Genomic DNA, 19259 nt, shown 5'->3' on the forward strand with positions numbered 1-19259 from the left:
GAAGTCCCAAATTTAGACAAACACGAATGGGAGCAAAGTAACTCTACCATTCCCACTAACTTTAGCGTAGCGCCCATGCTGAAAGCAAGGGGGCGCTACATAACTATTACCTACTCAATCCAAAACTAAAAAAAATTGTTAAAATAAAAAAAAAGCTAGATACACAATAAAGTGAAGAATTGTGACACCCATTGGTGAACTGCAGTGTATCTTTTCTTTTCCGCATCTCTTTTCTTGTATTAGGCAACAGTTAAATCAACTCTATTAATTAACATAATATTGCTGAAAATCTATAATCATGAATGTGCTTATGTTTTTTTAGAATTGCTAAAGGTTACCAGACATCTCCAGATTTGAGGCTCACCTGGCTGCAGAATATGGCAGAAAAACATGTGAAACGGAAATGTTACACGGAGGCAGCCATGTGTCTTGTCCATTCTGCAGCACTCGTAGCAGAATACTTAAGCATGTTGGAAGACTGTAGCTATCTTCCCGTCGGCAGTGTTAGCTTTCAGGTAAAATTTCTGTGTAGTTATAAATTGAAGTTTTTGTATGACAAACAATACAGTGTATTGTTGGTTACAATGAAAACTGCAGACAGTTATGGTATTCTACGATCCAGCCCTACCAAGCCATGATTGATTGCAAGTGGCTTTTGTTCTTTCTAAGTCTTTGGCTATTTTTAAGCCCTGAACATAATACAGACAAGCAATATGAGAGAATCACAGTACAGTCTATGATACAGTATGTGACCGATATGTTCTGATGTTCTTTGTAGTGCTCTTTAAGTAAATAAAGGCTGCCATTGCTGACACACTACTGAATATGGTATGGATATTATGCTTCAATACTTTATTTATTAACCCTAAGCAAGTATGAAGATTAAGAAAATCAGAAGTCTTTATTTGCATACTTGCTAGTAAGTGGTTCAATGTAATGAAGCCAGAGGGTCAAAGTGACAGCCAGGCAACTAGCATTTTCATAATGAGAAGTCAGCAATGGCAGCCTCCGCATTTGTCTAAGGATAGGTTTCCTATTAGGTTATGTCAACACTCTGTAAAAGGACAGAACATACAGTATATTTAACCATACAGAAATGTAGACTATTTAAATGTTCTTTCTCTCAAAGTATTACATTTTTTTGCATTTGAAATGAGTATATCTGAACCGGTTCTGTGCAGGATGTAACAGACTGCACCAGCATCAAATTAATTGTGGCTCCTTAACACACAATGCCCCCTTCCCCTTTCATGTTTCTCCTGAGCTTTATTTAGCTCAAGTTCCAAAACCAACAAAGGTCATAGGCAAAGTTTTAGCTAATTAATTTCCAGGAGTGATGTAGTGCACTACAACTCTTTTCATACTATGACAGAATAAAGTGGCCTATACACAAGGCTTCGTATTGTTGATACAGAAAAGTCAGAGCTCCCAAACAACATGGTGGCCTAGCAATGCCTGCCATTCGGACCTACTATTATGCGGTATACCTTAGTAGACTTCTGGACTGGTGCCGCCACAGCGACACCAAGTTATGGATACAAATGGAAAAAGCACAGACCGACACACTCCTTCAGAGGGCCCCATGGTGCCCAACAGCCCTGACCCCCACCCTCAGAAGACATCCACTGATCGGGAACACTATTAAATTATGCACACACCTACTGGAACACTATTCTCTCTCCTCCCGCAACTCTGCGATGAGACCCATAATTGGGAATCCCCAATTCGAGCCGGGAATGAGAGATAAACCATTCCGAGACTTACGGGACGCAGACATTTACCAAGCATCTAATTTCAGCACTGGGGGTAGATGGAAGGCGATAGCGGAACTCTCGGACCCGGGCGATCGGTACCAACTAGATTTTATGAGAGCTTTACAACTTAGTCACTTTCTGGCTAGCCTGACTCCCCCCAATGACGCGTACACACCCCTCACAACATTCGAAGAACTCTGCAGCGAGACGGGAGTAATGCAACATACGCTTACCTTGACCTACGACATGCCCATTACACCACCTAGGGACTACCAAATCCCAAGCCTTATCAAATGGGAAAGAGAACTGAATTGCCAGTTTACCACTAACCAAAAGCAACACATACAAATCGTCCCTATGTGCTAAAATTCAGGAGACAAACTATAAGCTTCTTACACGTTGGTACAGGACGCCCGCGGTACTGCATACCTTTTTCCCAGCGACATCTGACCTTTGCTGGCGATGTCAGGGGGGGAGGGGAACCCTTTTGCATGTCTTCTGGTCATGTCCCAGACTCCAGAGTTTCTAGAAAGAAGTCCGCAGGATAACTCAAATTCTTCCGAAATGTTCCGAATTAGCCGGCATATTTCCTTCTACATGCGAATGACACTCCGGCCCGAGTCTACAAAAACTCAGTTGTACGACACCTGCTAGACGCGGCAAAGGCCTCCAACCCGCTCGCCTGGAAATCACCCCACCAACTGACCGTAGCTGCATGGCTCAAAAAAGTGGATGACATCAGTAGGATGGAAGACCTGATTCTGACTAGCCAACACAGACAGGAGAGATACTCAAAAACTTGGCAACTATGGAATGTATTTAAATATTCAGACGAAGGGAAACTCCTCAGAGGAGAGGGCACAGTGCCCTGACGGCTTATATACGCACCGTATACACCTGATAGCGCCTACCTTTCGCAGTATAGATCCATGTCCGTGGACTCCCCCCCCCCCCCCCCCCCCCCCTTTCCTCGGTCTTCTTGACCACCCCCCCCCCCATATACTTTCACCCAACACTTCTTTTCTATTTCCGGACTCGGTCTGACTATTTCCACTCTCCTTCCCTGGCTAAGTTCCGGCTAGGGGGTGGGAGAGGAAAGGGAAAAAAAAAGAGGGGGAACTGCCCCACTGGGCTAAGGTATCCTACCATGTCCCAATCAATTATACGGGATAACCACGTAGATGGGCGACCTAGCCATGCCATACATGTGAAGCGTCCCCTGCGAGAGAGCTTGCCTGGGGATGCTACTACACCGACTTAGACTATATAGTAGGTCTGGGCTAGGTCAAGATCGTATTGTAATTTATGTTTTTAAGACTAATATATCATTGCTTATGCATAATACTTGACCTGTATGGATTTCCTGCTAATTCTTTTTATTATGTAACCCTGTTGTTGTTTTTTTAGTCTGTACATACCTTCTAATTTATATTTGCAATCTGGCTTCCGGGTACTTCTCCCCGCAGGAGTAGGCATTTCTATGCTGAGGAGGCATGTCATCTGGGAGGTCGCCCAGATGATTGACCTCCTTTCAGAAAAAGTCCCCCCCCCGGCGGATAAGGCCCCGCCCCCCGTATTGCGTAGACGCGTCACAGCGTTTCTGAAAGAAGCCGAACATGCAGAGCTGCGAGTCGGCTCTATACGGCGCCAGCGCACCGACTAAGAGCCGTGTAGAGCTGACTGCACAGGCGCCGTATAGAGCATCTTCATGTTCGGCTTCTTTCGGAAACGTCGTGACTCGTGACGCGCCTACACAATACGGGGAGGCGGGGCCTTATCCACCAGGGAGAACTTTTTCTGAAAGGACGTCAATCATCTGGGCGACCTCCCAGATGACATGCCTCCTCAGCATAGAAACGCCTACTCCCGCGGGGAGAAGTACCCGGAAGCCGGATTGCAAATATAGATTAGAAGGTATGTACAGCCTAAAAAAAAAAAAAAAAAAAATTGCGGACTGTACATGTTAGAAGTATAAAGAAGTTGGTCTGATATAAATGTTATTCGGGTGAACCTCCGCTTTAAAAACAATAGGATTTCTGATTTATCATCAGAAGAAATTCTGGACACTAACAAACAAAAATGGTATTAGTCAGCCAGGTATAACCCTTCCCACTCCTATCCTGCTTCGGTTTTGTGGAAAAGTAGCAGTCGTAGGAGTAGATCATAAATACAGAGGGATGTGTTCCTTAAAGCCCAACTCCAGGTTTTAATTCATTTTAAATAGTTAGTTTGGACCAAGCTGGTCCAAACAAATGATTTCCTTCACTCACTAATACATGCAGCCCCTGCCAGCGTTGTATAAACTGTATGTAGCATCAACTCCATACAGTATACAAAACTGTGTCTGGCAGCGGTACGGGCACTTCCCATCCCATTCCTGGAACAAAATAAAGCCAGGCTGATTGATTGCTGTTCAGCCATATACAGGAAGCTTTGTATTTACTGAATATTTTTGGATTGGCTGAGGTAGAGAGGTATTCTTCTGGTTCCTCCCTGAAGTTTGATGTATGTCACTGCCATGGTATTGTCCAATTGAATCTGAAGTAGATGACCTTACAGTCAAGAGGTCCAGCATTGAAGGGATAACTGAACCGCTCATAGCTTTAGTATATTGACTGGGAGACTAGCCTCCTTCAGCATCAACGCTACTTGTACAGTGTCTAAAACCTTTTCTGGCTTGCCAAGCTAGCATCTATTGTGAGAATGTTCCAGCAGAGTGAGCAGAGAAAGGAAACATTTCCCGAACTCTACCGCTGGATTTGTGAACCACCTGGTTAGAGACAACCGGTAATGGTTGTCGGGTGAATCTGTGAATCCAGAGACCCTACTTTCTTGTCCCATGCAGTCAAAATGTTGAGTTGCACCAGTCTAGAATGTAACTGGGAACTGCCTTGAAGGAGGCCACCATCGGGTCCAAAACTCTCATGTAAAAGATGATAATTGGACAGCTCCTTGGACTGCAGAGTCTGAACATAGGAGCAGCAAGTTAAGATTTTTGGTTGCCTGTGTCCAAATCTATTGTAGGAAACATTATAGCCCATACATCTCAAAATTCCTTCTGACCCTGTGTTCCATAATAAACAATTAAGAAAAACCTTGTTCTATTTGATACTCGTCGGTGGCTGCAGCTCTTTTTTCTTTTTACTGCCTTGTCATTGTTTTTGAATGTGGAATAGAAGTAAAGATTTTCTGTTTATCTCTGCACCATCAGCAGAGATAAGAAGTGAACCTGCCGAAATTCATTCAGTTATGCAAGAATTGCTTGTATCGTGCAATAACTTGCCTCCATGTGTTTAAGATATCACAAACTCAGTATTGGATAATTATCTACATAATCGATAATGGGATATACAGTATGTATTTGGGTATAATGAATTTATATTCCATTTGGAAAACATACAGTCTATATCTCTCTGTACCTTCTATGAGGTACCTCACCTTATCAGCATATTGATGTAAATTGTGGAAGGTACAGAAGGATAAATAGTGGATACATTTCACAAACAAAAGTATTCAGACGTATAATATAGTACTTTTAAAATATATTTAGAAACTCATGTGTAAATTCTGTACCATTTGTATGCCAGGAAAAAAAGACATCTAGTCTAGTTTATACAGTATATATTTATTTTGAAAATGAAATATATGTGATCTTTGCAGAACATTTCATCGAATGTAATAGAAGAATCTGCTGTGTCTGATGATATCCTGACCCCAGATGAAGATGGGGTTTGTTCTGGGAGATATTTCTCAGAAACTGGACTGGTTGGGCTCTTAGAACAGGCTGCAGAGCTCTTCATTCAAGTAGGTTTTTCTCTTTTAAAAATAAAACTGTTGCATTAAATAAAGACAGTAAATTTTGTTGCATCTAAAAGGGATCCAGCCTGCCCCCTCCACAGCTCTGACTGTTACCAGTACTTCTATAGGCAGCAATTGCAGGTGGAAGTTTACAGTGATATGTCCTTTAGTGTCCTGCCTTCTGTACTACATAACTTGGGATGGGGTCATACAGGGCCAGGGTGCCAGCCAGCCACCCATGGTGACCCACCCACAGCAGGGCCAGAGTTTCAGCCACCCACTGTGACCCACCCACACCAGGGAGCTAGCCAGTCACCCACAGAGGACGCGGGAGCCAGCCACCCACAAAGGACAAGGGAACCAGCTACAGTACCCATAGTTAAGGTAAGAGGAGAAATTAGACTTTAATGGGGCCTGGAGGCAACGCTTTCTAACACATTGTCTAATGGACACTGTAGAGAGAGACCCCCATCTATGTCCCAGTAAAAAAAGGCATAAATTGTACTTTGTGCAAAATGTAGGGGCGGGTCATGGGCGTGGTCAGCGGTGGTCATGGGCAGAGCCTGACAGGGGGCCCTTGCTTTATTTAGTCCAGGGGCCCTGAGTGTTGTCAGTCCATCATACATGGTTCGAATCGTCGATGGCCGGCTTAACACTAGAGAAATAGTAGCTGTGGCACCAGTCATTCTAGGAAAATATAGCTGGGACTTTTCAATATGTATACACTACACCTTAAAAACAATGTTGTTTATGGAGCATACTATATATAGTCACTTCGTTCTTTTACTTGTCTGTTACAGGCAGCATTTTATGAAACGGTGAATGAAGTCTATAAAATTGTCATCCCTGTTCTTGAAGCTCACAGAGACTTCCGTAAGCTTGCATTAACTCACGAGAAACTGCAGAAGGCATTTGATCGCATAATACAGAAGGTATTTGAGTGACTAGTGAATTGTAAGGATGTGTTTAACAGTGGCTAAAAAATAAAACATATGGCTAATTTTATGGTAATTTTTTATAAGGACCGTTCAAAAAGAATAGTTTGTGACGGGATGTCTTCCAATAAATGGGTGATCGATTTGTTGTGCTGCAGGTAGATTAAAAATAAATTGATATTCATGACTTGCTGCGTTTACTGGACAGCTCAAGAATACCATAATAAAAACCTGGTATCTTGACTGATATTAAAGAGTTCCTGGGGCTCAATTACTGTGTGGGAATATTCCCTTTGTTGCATATTAAAACGGGCACATCTTTAGTCACCCACTACTTTTTCACACCACACTTGTCACTCTTATCTCTCCAGCCAGCACCACTTTTCATTTACTTTGTTTGGATGTAGCCAAGCTGCCATTCACTCCATTGAACTCCCTATTTATTCCTATGAAGTTTCCAGCAGGAAAGAGGGCATGATAAACTGGTTTGGAGATAAACTATCACTTGTGGGTTGATCTTGTCATTAAAAGAAGATATATAAAGTTTGATTCAACAAGTTAGGCACTGAAAATATTGCCTGTCATGATCATATATACACATCCCTAGCTATATCGTTTTTTAAAGCAAATCTCCAGACATCTAGTGAAATTTATCAGTAAATGTTTGTTCTGTCAGAAAACAGTGGGGTTGATTTACTAAAACTGTAAAGTGTAAAATCTGGTTCAGCTGTGCATGGTAGCCAATCCGCCTCTAGCTTGAGCTTGTTCAGTTAAGCTTTGATGAACAAAACTGGGAGCTGATTGGTTTATGCACCAGATTTTGCACACTCTGGGCCAGATTCACAGAGTAAGTACGCGGGCGTATCTACTGATACGCCGGCGTACTTTCAAATTTCCCGCGTGGTATCTTTAGTTTGAATCCTCAAACCAAGATACGACGGCATTTGGGTAAGATCTGACAGGCGTACGGCTTCGTACGCCTTCGGATCTTAGATGCAATACTTCGGCGCCCGCTGGGTGGAGTTTGCGTCGTTTTCCGCGTCGGGTATGCAAATTAGCGATTTACGACGATCCACGAACGTACGCGCGGCCGTCACATTTTCGAACGTCGCCTGTAGTCGGCTTTTTTTTCGGCGTATAGTTAAAGCTGGTATTTTGCGGCGTATAGATAGACTTACCATGTTAAGTATGGCCGTCGTTCCCGCGTCGAAATTAGAATTTTTTATATTTTTTTGCGTAAGTCGTCCGTGAATAGGGATGGACGTAACTCACGTCTAAGTTAAAAAAATGACGTTGTTGCAATGTCATTTTGCGCAAAGCATGGCGGGAAATTTCTGGACGACGCATGCGCAGTTCATTCAGCGCGGGGACGGGCTTCATTTAAATGAAACCCGCCCCCTGATCGCCGATTTGAATTCCGCCGCCAGAAATACAATACGCCGCCGTAACTTACTGCGCGAAATCGTTGAGGATTCGAAATTCCGCCAGGTAAGGTACGGCGGCGTAGCGTATCTCTGATACGCTGCACGGATCCAATTCTCTCTGGATCTGGCCCTCTGGCTTTAGTAAATCAACCAAACTATGTGTTGAAGTTCACTCAATTTGCCTAACGGAGAGCATTTTTTTCTATTAATGAACACTCTCCTTAAAGCAGAGGTGCAGCAAAAAAGAAAATATTAAATGCCAGCAGCTACAAATACTGCAGCTGCTGACTTTTAATAAATGGACACTTACCTGCATAGCATGCCCACGATGTCGGCAGCAGAAGACAAGCAATCACTCGTCTCTCTGCTGCCCCCGCCACCATCCTCGGTGAGGGAATTGCCTTGCGGCTTCGCTGACTGGTTCCCTACTGCACATGTGCGAGTAGTGTGGCGCTTTCCCAGTGGTCCCCGCTGTCTCATGGGACCAGTGTGTTTCCCAGAAGGCAGCGGGGGGGGGACGGGACGGTTAGTGAAGTGACTCCCGTGGGAGTCTCTCCCCAGAAGTGGGTGCAAATACCTGTATTATACAGGTATCTGCCCCCCCCCCCCCTGCCAAATGTGACACCGGGGGGGGGGGGGCTTCCGAAAAGCGGAAGTTCCATTTTTGGGTGAAACTCCGCTTTAACTATGTTTCCGCTTTAACTATGTTTTTGGAGACACTGTGCTGACATAAAACTTAGCAGTAAGAATATGCAGTGCCACACCCCCCAGATGGATAAGTATCACATAGTGCACCAAACCCTACTGCATTCAGTTATTACTGTTCAATACACCCTGCTGTCCTGGTTAAGAAAACTTATGACATGATTAGCAGTCCAGGTTCATGCAAACTGGACTGGCCAAATTCTTTCAGTCGTTAACTAATTGGAATGATGTGCAAGGAGAAGTACTTTTAAAAAGAATGTACAACTACTAAAACTTGCATATTTAAAAAGATTAATAACAGTTTTATTATTTTGCATGAAAAGTCTATTTGTTCAAAGAGAATGAATATATAATTTATGGGTAACAGGGTCAGAAAAGAATGTTTGGAACTTACTTCCGTGTTGGATTTTATGGAGCAAGATTTGGAGATCTAGATGAACAAGAATTTGTTTATAAAGAACCAGCCATTACTAAACTTCCTGAAGTTTCCCATAGATTAGAGGTGAGTACAGTCCAATGGCAAATTAATCTACTTTGTTTTTTTTTTACAATCTTACAATATCCAGAGACATGATCATTTTTTTACCTTAAAGTGATTGTAAACCTCAGATATGGAACATGAACAAAGCTTATCCCTCTATAGTGTGTGCTTGTCTCATCCAGAGCACTGTCATTTCTCTCCGCTGTCTCATTCCTCTGTTATCGGCATGAGTCACTTCGGACATATTTTCCTGACACCAAGAGAAAGATTGTGACACGGACGTGAGGGAACTCCAGCAGATTGACAGCCTCAGCTCTGTTGCTGCATGCCCTGTGAAGGGGGGGCACGTGTCCCTTCTCTCCAATAAGCTCTCATCCATCCATGGAGACATGGATGGATGAGTTTGTTTTGAATATTAAAAATTAATTAAATAGCAATGAAGTTCCGCAGTGTAGTTCTGCTTTAATACTTATGTATTTTTAAGCAGATTTCCATTGATGGATGCCTATATATATATATATATATATATATATATATATATATAAAATATATTTTAAGCAGAAAGAGTGCTGCATAATTCAAGTGTAAATGAACTGGTTTGGTAATACCATATCTTCTATAAAAAAAAGTCCCCTTGTTGAAACCATTGTATGCCTCGGTTTTCTCTACAGGCTTTTTATGGGAATTGTTTTGGGGAAGATGCAATAGAAGTGATTAAAGATTCAACACCAGTGAACAAATCAAAGTTGAACCCCAACAAGGTACCCCATATATTTTCTAAAGCTTAATCATAGTTTATTTGTCTACAGTGTTCCCTTGTAAGTAAATATCCTTTCTTTCTTTTCTTTAGGCCTACATCCAGATTACTTTTGTGGAGCCATACTTTGAAGAGTATGAGATGAAATACAGGATGACCTATTTTGAGAAGAACTATAACCTTCGCAGATTCATGTACACCACACCATTCACTCTAGACGGGCGTCCACGAGGAGAACTCAATGAGCAGTATAAGAGGAAAACTATTCTGACAACAATGCACGCATTCCCATACATCAAGACCCGCATTAATGTCATCCAGAAAGAGGAGGTATATAGCAAAATAAGCAGTAGAGGTGACAAAAGAGGGATCGTACCCCTTCTTTTTTTTTAAGGTTGAACAGTGACTAGTTTACATTGATGGTTGTGTTTTTTGCATGGTTCTTCTTTCTTACATAGTCAGGTATTCTATTGGGGAGATTTACTAAAGCTAGAGCACTCAGGATCTGGTACAGCTGTGTATGGTAGCCAGTCAACTTTTAACTTCAGCTTGTCCACTTGGCTTTGACAATAAATCCAGGAAGCTGATTGGTTTCTATGCAGATCTGCACCAGTTTTTGCAGGATTCAGTTTTAGCATGTATATTTTTGTGAGACCTTGGTTGTGGGTCTGTGGGGCTTTTAGGGTCATACTCCTGCTTTAGTGTCATACTCTTTTATTAAAGAGGATAATATAATTGTGAGCATTCTGCACAGGACTCCCAAAACGGTAAAAGTGCAACTTATTAATTAGCCATGGCATTGTTAAATACAGACAATAGAAAGAACAGGGGGCACCGCCATCTAAGTGTGGATTTCATTGAAAAGCCATTAAAAAGGGTTAAAGTACTCTCGTTAAAAAAAAAAAAAAGTTAAAGTACACTTGCATGTAAAAACGATTAAGTAGGCACATAACATCACCCTCAAAGAATCTGCAGAGTTTGGCAGGGGAGCGAGCAGGTGTTGCGGCTGAGGTTGTTTTGCAGAGCGTGCCATGGAAGTGCCGCCAGGCAATGCAGAGCTGAAGCAGAAAGTGTCTGGGAGTATCTCACCAGCAAGAACCAGTGTGGAATGCATGAGCCACCAGAACCTTAATTGGCATAGGATGATGTGAGAACAGGGGTTGGCAACACGTTTTGGGGCATTGGGACTGCCCCTTTGTCAAACCTCAGAGGTTTGACAATGGGATGTGCATGCTTAACCTTTTTTATATTTTGACTTCAAGTGTATTTGAACTCTTTCAATAAAATCTACACTTAGATGGTGGCACTCCCTGTTCTTTGTATTTCTAACAGCACACAGAGAATTATCCTTGACTCTACCGGAGGAGCTGTAGCCATCTGTTAGTGAATGGTTCAATTATGGATTTTTTTATGAACATTTTACTGACCTTTTAGCTTGTTTTGTCTAGTCTATATTCTTTGTGACGTGATTTTTTTGTTTGGGGTGCACTTTAGTGCAGGGCTGACAATTTTTCTATCCAGTGCCACTTATTCTGTCCATTTATACAAATTTGTTAGAATATAGTTTACAGGGAACACTGCAGAGCTTGTTAGAGTTAGGCAAGAACAATCCATCAATCAACATAAGACTACCAACAAAATCTCAGATGACTCTCTCCTTGTCCTGCTCATAATCATCAGATTGGGTAAAGCAAGGTTTGACAAATTTGCTTGGAATCTAGGAGCCAGCTAAAAAAGTTAGGAGCCAGAAAACGCACCCCGTCCCGACGAGCTTGCGCGCAGAAGCGAACACATACGTGAGCAGCGCCCGCATATGTAAACGGTGTTCAAACCACACATGTGAGGTATCGCCGCGATTGGTAGAGCGAGAGAAATAATTCTAGCCTTAGTCCTCCTCTGTAACTCAAAACATGCAACCTGTAGATTTTTTTAAACATCGCCTATGAAGATTTTAAAGGGTAAAAGTTTGTCGGCATTCCACAAGCGGACGCAATTTTGAAGCGTGACATGTTGGGTATGAACATCTGGTGGTAATAACTTGTAATACCAACGGCTCACCACCAGATTGCGCCAGCTCACAAAAAAATATATCTTTTTTTTTTTTTTTTGCCCACCTTCCAAGCCAAGTCGCCAGGACACCATTTCTAGTCGCCATGGCGACCTGGCGCCCGGGATTTGTCGAGCCCTGGGGTAAAGACAGTTTATTAAGAGTAACTCTGAGACTCCAGCAGACTTAAACTAGGTATACATGTATCAAAATTCATTCGGTTCAGCAGGAACCAGCTGCATTTCGATCTGTGCGTACCTTTGTCTGTTCATAGCCAGGTTTTGCATACCCAAATGGACTTCCCAATATCCTCACCAGTGGTGTTCAGGCAAGGTACAATCATGCTGTGGTCAGATCTGCTATGTCTATGACTGACTCAAAACAACTTGTTACCTGCCTTATTTGTGTATGGACACTAATTCATGTAAATCTTTATTGAGGTCTACTGCTACAGATATACAACAATACTCCTCTTTGATCCAGGAAAACAAAACATTGCAGGTTCTGACAATGTCACAATGTGCTCCATTGTGTTTACACTGGCAGTCAGCTCACAATGGATGTATGTTTACTGAAAGTAATGGTGCCATGCCTTAAATAGGATTGCTATATTAATGGCAACTGATGTATTATTTGTTCACAATTTGCAGCTGCTTTATTTCAATCAGTAGGATCATGCACTTTAGCTCCAAATGAAAATGATTCACAATGATCTAACGCCTAGCATTGTCTTGACATGTTCAACAGCAGCTTTTGCTGATACAGTAAACATTACCTATAGCACAGCCAAGAAAATCCAGTAAGTCGATAAATTTGCTACAGATGGATGAGAAGAGAAAGTGCATTAAACTTGTATTTTGAAAAAAAAAAAAAAAAAGCACAGTAACAACTGTGTAGCAACATCTCATATTTTTCCTGGTCCAAATATATTTATAATTACATTTGTTTCGTAGTTTACCTTGACTCCGATTGAGGTTGCCATAGAAGATATGCAAAAGAAAACTCTTGAATTGGCTGTGGCTACTAGCCAGGAGCCCCCAGATGCAAAGATGCTTCAGATGGTGCTGCAGGGTTCAGTGGGAGCCACAGTAAATCAGGTAAGAATAGAAACATATTTGAAGTAGTTTGCTCAAGAGCACAAATGAAATGTTATTGGTATTAGTAAGCAGCAATAGTTACATGGTTACATCGTAGGTGAGGTTGAAAAAAGACACAAGTCCAGCCTATGTGTGTGCTTATATGTCAGTATTACATTGTATGTCCCTGTATGTTGTGGTCGTTCAGGTGCTTATCTAATAGTTTCTTGAAACCACTGATGCCCCCGCTGAGACCACCACCTGTGGAAGGGAATTCCACATCCTTGCCGCTCTTGCAGTAAAGAACCCTCTACGTAGTTTAAGGTTAAACCTCTTTTCTTCTAATTATAGGTTTGCTTGTTTGTTATGTGCCATGCTAAAAATACACTGCCATATTGACCGCTCAGCTTTGCGATAACAGTTTGGAAACGGATGTAGAACAAAATAAATTATATTATAAATAATACATTTATATATTTTTTTTCACATCAGCCTAAAAATTGGCTATCTTATTGTCAATCCTAAAACTACTACAATGGCATTTCATCAATTGAGCTGCAGAGCAATCAATTAACTGGATGGATATGTGCCTTCTCTAAACTTGTCCAGCTCTGGTAATGATACTCTTGCCTGGTGGCAGATTTGGTTGCTGTGACAGGTAATTTTACCTGCAACAAGGACCAAAAATTTTGAAACGGTTTTGGCCATGATCATTTGCCCAAGGCTGAATCTCCAATAGTTTCAAAAGGTTTATTTATTTATTTTAGGTATTTAAATAGCGCCGTCAATTTACGCAGCACTTTACATATATATTGTATATTCACATCAGTCCCTGCCCCCAAGAAGTTTACAACCTAAGGTCCCTAACTCGCATTCATACACATATTAGTGCCAATTAAGACAGGAGCCAATTAACCTACCAGCATGCCTTTGAAGTATGTGAGCAAACTGGAGTACCCAGAGGAAACCCATGCAGGCACAGGGAGAACATGCAAATTCAGGCAAGTTGTGCCATAGTTGGTAGTCAAACTAATGACCCTAGTGCTGCCAGGCATAAGTGCTGACCACTTAACTACTGTGTTGTGCTTCATACCTGTTTCAGATCTGTGCTCAGGGTCTAAAATTCAGTACACACTTAGGCCCCTTTCACACTGGGGCGTTTTTCAGGCGCTTTAGCGTTAAAAAAAAAAGCGTCTGTAAAGCACCTGAAAGAAGCTGCATCTGCAATCCCAATGTGAAAGCCCGAGTGCTTTCACACTAAAGCGCCTGAAAAACTCTCCAGTGTGAAAGGGGTCTTAGCGTTAAAAAAAGCGCCTGAAAGGAGCTGCATCTGCAATCCCAATGTGAAAGCCAGAGTGCTTTCACACTGAGGTGCTGCGCTAGCAGGGTGTCAAAAAAAGTCCTGCAAGCAGCTTCTTTGCAGCGCTTTAGGAGCGTTGAATACACCGCTCCTAAAGCCCCCTTCCTATTGAGGGAGATTTTTTTAATGCCAAAGCACCTGAAAAAACGCCCCAGTGTGAAAGGGGTCTTAGTGGCGATTTACCATCGTTTTTCGAGTGCTGGCAGTGTGAAAGGGCTCTGAAAGCACTCAGGCTTTCACATTGGGATTGCAGATGAGGCTTCTTTCAGGTGCTTTACAGGCTTTTTTTAACGCCAAAGCGCCTGAAAAACGCCCAAAAAACGCCCCAGAGTGAAGGGGGTCTTAGTAATTCCTTCCCTGCTATGCCAATTGTCAGGGATCAACTTTCCTACTCTGATCTCTTAGCTAGCCTTAATCCATTGAAAGGAAGAGTAGGTCAAACCGTGGCCATTTTCTGCTAGCAGTTCTGTCCTAAGTCCTCGTACACACGACCGAGAATCTCGACGGGCGAAACACATCGTTTTGCTCGTCGAGTTCCTTGTTAGGCTGTCGAGGATCTCGGCGAGCCAAATTTCCCCATTCCCGCCGAGGAAAAAGAAGACATGCTCTCTTTTTGGCTCGACGAGATCCTCGACAGTTTCCTCGTCAAAGTGTACACACGACCGGTTTCCTCGGCAAAAAAAAAAACCGCAAGTTTCTTGCTGGTTTTTGCCGAGAAACTCGGTCGTGTGTACGAGGCTTCAGAGTGCAGAGCTAAAGTGGGTAAACCATAGCTACATCAAGTCCTGCTTATGCATTCCAAAGGCATCACTTCACATTGGCCCCAATGTATGCATTGCCAAGCCCACCTCTGGCCATTTACTTACATTGCTTTTTCCTTTATCTCCACTAGTACCCAGTGTGCATAGAGTCTCAGCCTCTAGCTGCGCTTTTATTTGACATTACAATTATTACTGTAGAAATTTTGCCGGAACTCTACCTGTAAAAATTATACTACAATTGCCTCCACTGTCTTGTGGATACAACAAGAAAAGGATTACCACACAAGCCAGATGCAAAAATTACTTACTTATGATATAACAGACGTCCAGTTTGGACAGAATGAGTTTCAGAGGACACATCTTGTTCATATCTTGTACATAATGCTACTGCAGGGTGAACACCAATTTGCAATCAAAATGTGTGTATCCAACATGATCCAGCTTTCGTTTAAAGTACAGTTTGTAGTACATAAGTCATGACCTAAAACCTTCTTAATGGTTGGTATGCGATTTACTAGCATTAAATTATCCCAGCATTTCTCTTGTTTGTAGCATTATTTTTAATTGTTTTGATTTGTTAAAAAATCAAGGGGCGTTGACAAGCTAAATCCCATCTAATCATTGTCTTGCATGCATTTTAGGGACCACTAGAGGTAGCTCAAGTGTTTCTGGCCGACATTCCAGCTGATCCTAAACTGTATCGACATCACAATAAGCTGAGGTTGTGTTTCAAAGAATTCATTATGAGGTGAGTATAGAGGAACCTAAAGATACATTGCAAGGTGCAGTGGGCATTCTCATTGGTCTAATTCCTCTAAGTGATTATATCTTATATAATGTCTATAATTTACAGACAATAGTGGATTTACTATATTTTATTCAGAAATATAAAGAGGACTGGAACCCAGCAAGTTGGTGAACAAGACTAAAGAAAAATATGTGAACATAGGGCAGATTTTCATTTTAATTGCATGAAAGTTTGAATAGAAATGGTCATGGTTGAGCTTACACCTACACCCCTTTTTGTATTTAAAAAAAAATAATAATATTTTTGACAGGTACCCGCTCCCATGCAATCCAAGCAGACCCTGCTTTTACTTTCAATTCTGTGCTGTTCTGACAGACAAAAGTTCAGTACTGGGGCTTGCCACTACCTCCTAACCCCACAGAGTCTTATTGGTCCATCACTGTGTTGGGTTGCCTCAGTGGCCAATATGAATATGGACTATAAAAATGCACCAAGGCTTTACTTGCTGGGTGTTGAGGGCATGTACAGGTATTTTGCCTGGCTGCAGGGTTTTTATTTGTGTGTGTGTGTGTGCAGATTTTATTCTGTGATTTTGTCCTATTTTTTATTTAATTTTTTGATGTACAAAGCATAGAATGTTAAATTTTTTTTCACAATTCAAGTTTTGTTGGAATTGACATTATGTGCAGATCAAACGACAACAGTAATAAAAATGCACTGTAGCTATATGTTAGGATGGAATCCTGCAACTGCCGTTTTTTAGGCATCATGCATAGCAGAGCTGCTGTAAATGCTCCTGATAAACATAGTGGGTCCAAGCCATTATTACTACAGCTTTCCCATGATCATGTTTGAGAGACATGGGTCACCCCAACTGCCCCTCACCATTTTATTACAATATCTCTTTTGCCTGTGCATTGGCCTGATCTTATCCACAAGTGTAAGGGAATCTTCCCACAATTCCTATAGCTCAATGAAATAATTCTGACATTTTATGATAAAAAGGCAGACATAAGAATATCTTCAAAATTACAATATTATCATATAATTGTCTGAGAATCTAAGGCTTAATTTTCATGGAAGTTTTTGGACATTTTTACAGCCACTTTTCTGAGCGTTTTTTGCAGCTTAAAAACGGCTCTCCATGTTAGTCTATGGCCTCATGCCCACCATGCAGTTTTTGAGCTGTAGATGGCTGAGCCGTTTTTAAGCTGCAAAAAAATCCCAGGACCAGTGCGTTCTGAAGCTCCAGCCTTAGAGCTGTAAAAACGCCAGACATTAAACGCCCAAAAATGCTCAAAATGGCCAAAAACGCTCAAAAACTTGCAAAAACGCTACCGCTGCGTTTTTGAGCTCCAGCTCAAAAAAAAAAAAAAAAAAAACATGGACAGGCGTTTTTAAGCTGTAAAAAAGGCTAAAAAAAGTGACTGTAAAAACGTCCATGGAAATGAAGCCTTAAAGGAAACAACTATTGAAAACACACCAGATAAAATCTCATGTATGCAAATGAAATGACAATGATAACTTTACATGACTTATACAGTAACTTCCTCATGCATACAGCGGGTAACATTGAATTTCTTTCTCGTACATCACGGGACACAGAGCGGCATATTCATTACTATGTGGGTTATATGGAGTACCTTCAGGTGATGGACACTGGCAATCTCAAACAGGAAGTGCCCCTCCCTATATAACCCCCTCCCATAGGAGGAGTACCTCAGTTTTTTCGCCAGTGTCTTAGGTGTTGGTCATGGTTTAGCTTTGCCTCCACATCCTTGGGATCAAGGCAGGCTAACCGGATCTGTCCAACGGCCTCAGTGCTAAAGTGGACAGTATCCGGACCCCAAAGCCATGGGGTTTGCCCATAACGCTTCTCTTTTTAGAGAGCTGGACCCTGGGCCCAGGACTTGGAACCTTGGGCATCTAAAGCTCCTGTTTGCCAGGGTGCTATATGGGCCCAGGACAGTGGCTCCTTCATAGGAACCCAGGGCCTGAAGGTCTAGACGCCACCCACGGAGATGGAGGAAGATTGGACCTCTTGCTGTGCAAAAGTCCTGCGGCATGGAGCAGGTAAGTATTGGGGAGCCTGCGGAACTTGGTTCTTAGCAGATTCCCTGGAGGGAGGTGCACAGGGGGTCATGCCTGGGTATGCTCTGCATTGGCAAGGAATCACTATGTCTATGGTCAGAGACAGGATGATTCAAATCTTTTTCCCCCAGTGATAGGTGTCCTCCCTGGTAAGTGTTGTTTATCTAGGTCTGCTGCGCTAGGTGTGGGATCTCTGTGAAATACAGGAGCCGTGTTTCCCATGCTAAGAGGAGGTCTGTGACCTACCTGAGGGCTTACCTGCCTGGGTGCTGCGCCGCTCCGTCCTCCTCCATGTGCGATGGCCCCCGCCGACGGGCGCGCGCGTGCCCGAGATATGAACGTTTTTTCGCGCCATTGGCTGGGGTGGGGGCGCATCCCTGTGGGCGGCGATTTACATATAGGAAGGGGAGGCCCTTCCAGTAGCTGCCAAAAGCTCAGTGTCTTCCTGAGTTACAGAGGAGGAGGACGCAGAGCGGAGCTTGCTGAGGCACCCAGTGGCGGAAGGAAAGATTACAGTCTTTTTCTAAAGAATAGACTGTCAAACCTACAGATAGGTTTCTTTTTCCTTTTTTTCAGCAGGTGGCTATTGGCAATTATTAGGAGACAGAGTATTTTTCTTTTCCTCTTCAAAAAAAAAAAAAAAAAAAAGATATATAAAAAAAAAAAAGAAAAAAGAAGAAGAAAAAGGGAAAGTACTTCTGATCTCCCTTCTCAGTTTGGGCGTTAGTCTCTATCGTTCCCAAACCGGCAGATCCCCTTAGCTACGTCTGTGGCTGGGTGATAGCAGGTGTACCTCGGTATTGTACCATGGCTTCTGGGTCAGAGGGTACAAAGGGTGGGGATTCCCCCGCAAAATCCGAGGGCTCAGACACGCTATGCCGCTGCTCTCCCCACAGGACATATCAGGGGCACGCCCTGATGGGACCTGGGGGATCTGGTGCTGGGGCTGGTCCAGTTCAGTCCAACCCCGGCTTTGTCACTGAGAGGGTGCTTGCTGTTTCTTTAGGAGAACTAGAGAAAAGAATGGCAAAAAGAATAGCTAAGGCTATTTCGGGTAGAAAGCGGACTAGGTCTCCGTCACCCGAGCAGGAACCCTCAGACTCAGAAATCCTTTCCCTAGGGGAATTGGATAATCCTGACGTTTTGGACCAGGGTGGTTCAGAGATCGAGGATCCGGATACTGAGGAGTCTAGTTCAACCTCCCAAGGGGAAAGTTTGTGGGTTCAAGCTTTAACGGACATGGTCCATGAGGCATTTAAGTTACCCATACCAGAACCTCAAGTATCGGCGGTTTCAGCTTTAGGCTCATTAAGAGCGCCTCA

At 42.7% G+C, this 19259-nt stretch overlaps 1 protein-coding gene across 4 annotated transcripts in view; it reads left to right on the forward strand.

Annotated features, from left to right (window-relative positions):
- DOCK8 (dedicator of cytokinesis 8) overlaps positions 1–19259 on the forward strand; it is a 225044-nt gene that overhangs the window by 192243 nt on the left and 13542 nt on the right. For all 4 annotated transcript variants that reach the window (XM_040357049.1, XM_040357040.1, XM_040357065.1 and 1 more), the window contains 8 exons: positions 323–515; positions 5415–5558; positions 6353–6484; positions 8984–9118; positions 9769–9858; positions 9948–10184; positions 12855–12998; positions 15740–15846. In XM_040357049.1, coding sequence (XP_040212983.1) covers positions 323–515; positions 5415–5558; positions 6353–6484; positions 8984–9118; positions 9769–9858; positions 9948–10184; positions 12855–12998; positions 15740–15846 — 1182 coding nt within the window. The remainder of the gene's footprint in view (positions 1–322; positions 516–5414; positions 5559–6352; positions 6485–8983; positions 9119–9768; positions 9859–9947; positions 10185–12854; positions 12999–15739; positions 15847–19259) is intronic.

Source organism: Rana temporaria, chromosome 1, assembly GCF_905171775.1.
Source record: "Rana temporaria chromosome 1, aRanTem1.1, whole genome shotgun sequence".
Taxonomy (NCBI): Eukaryota; Metazoa; Chordata; class Amphibia; order Anura; family Ranidae; genus Rana; species Rana temporaria.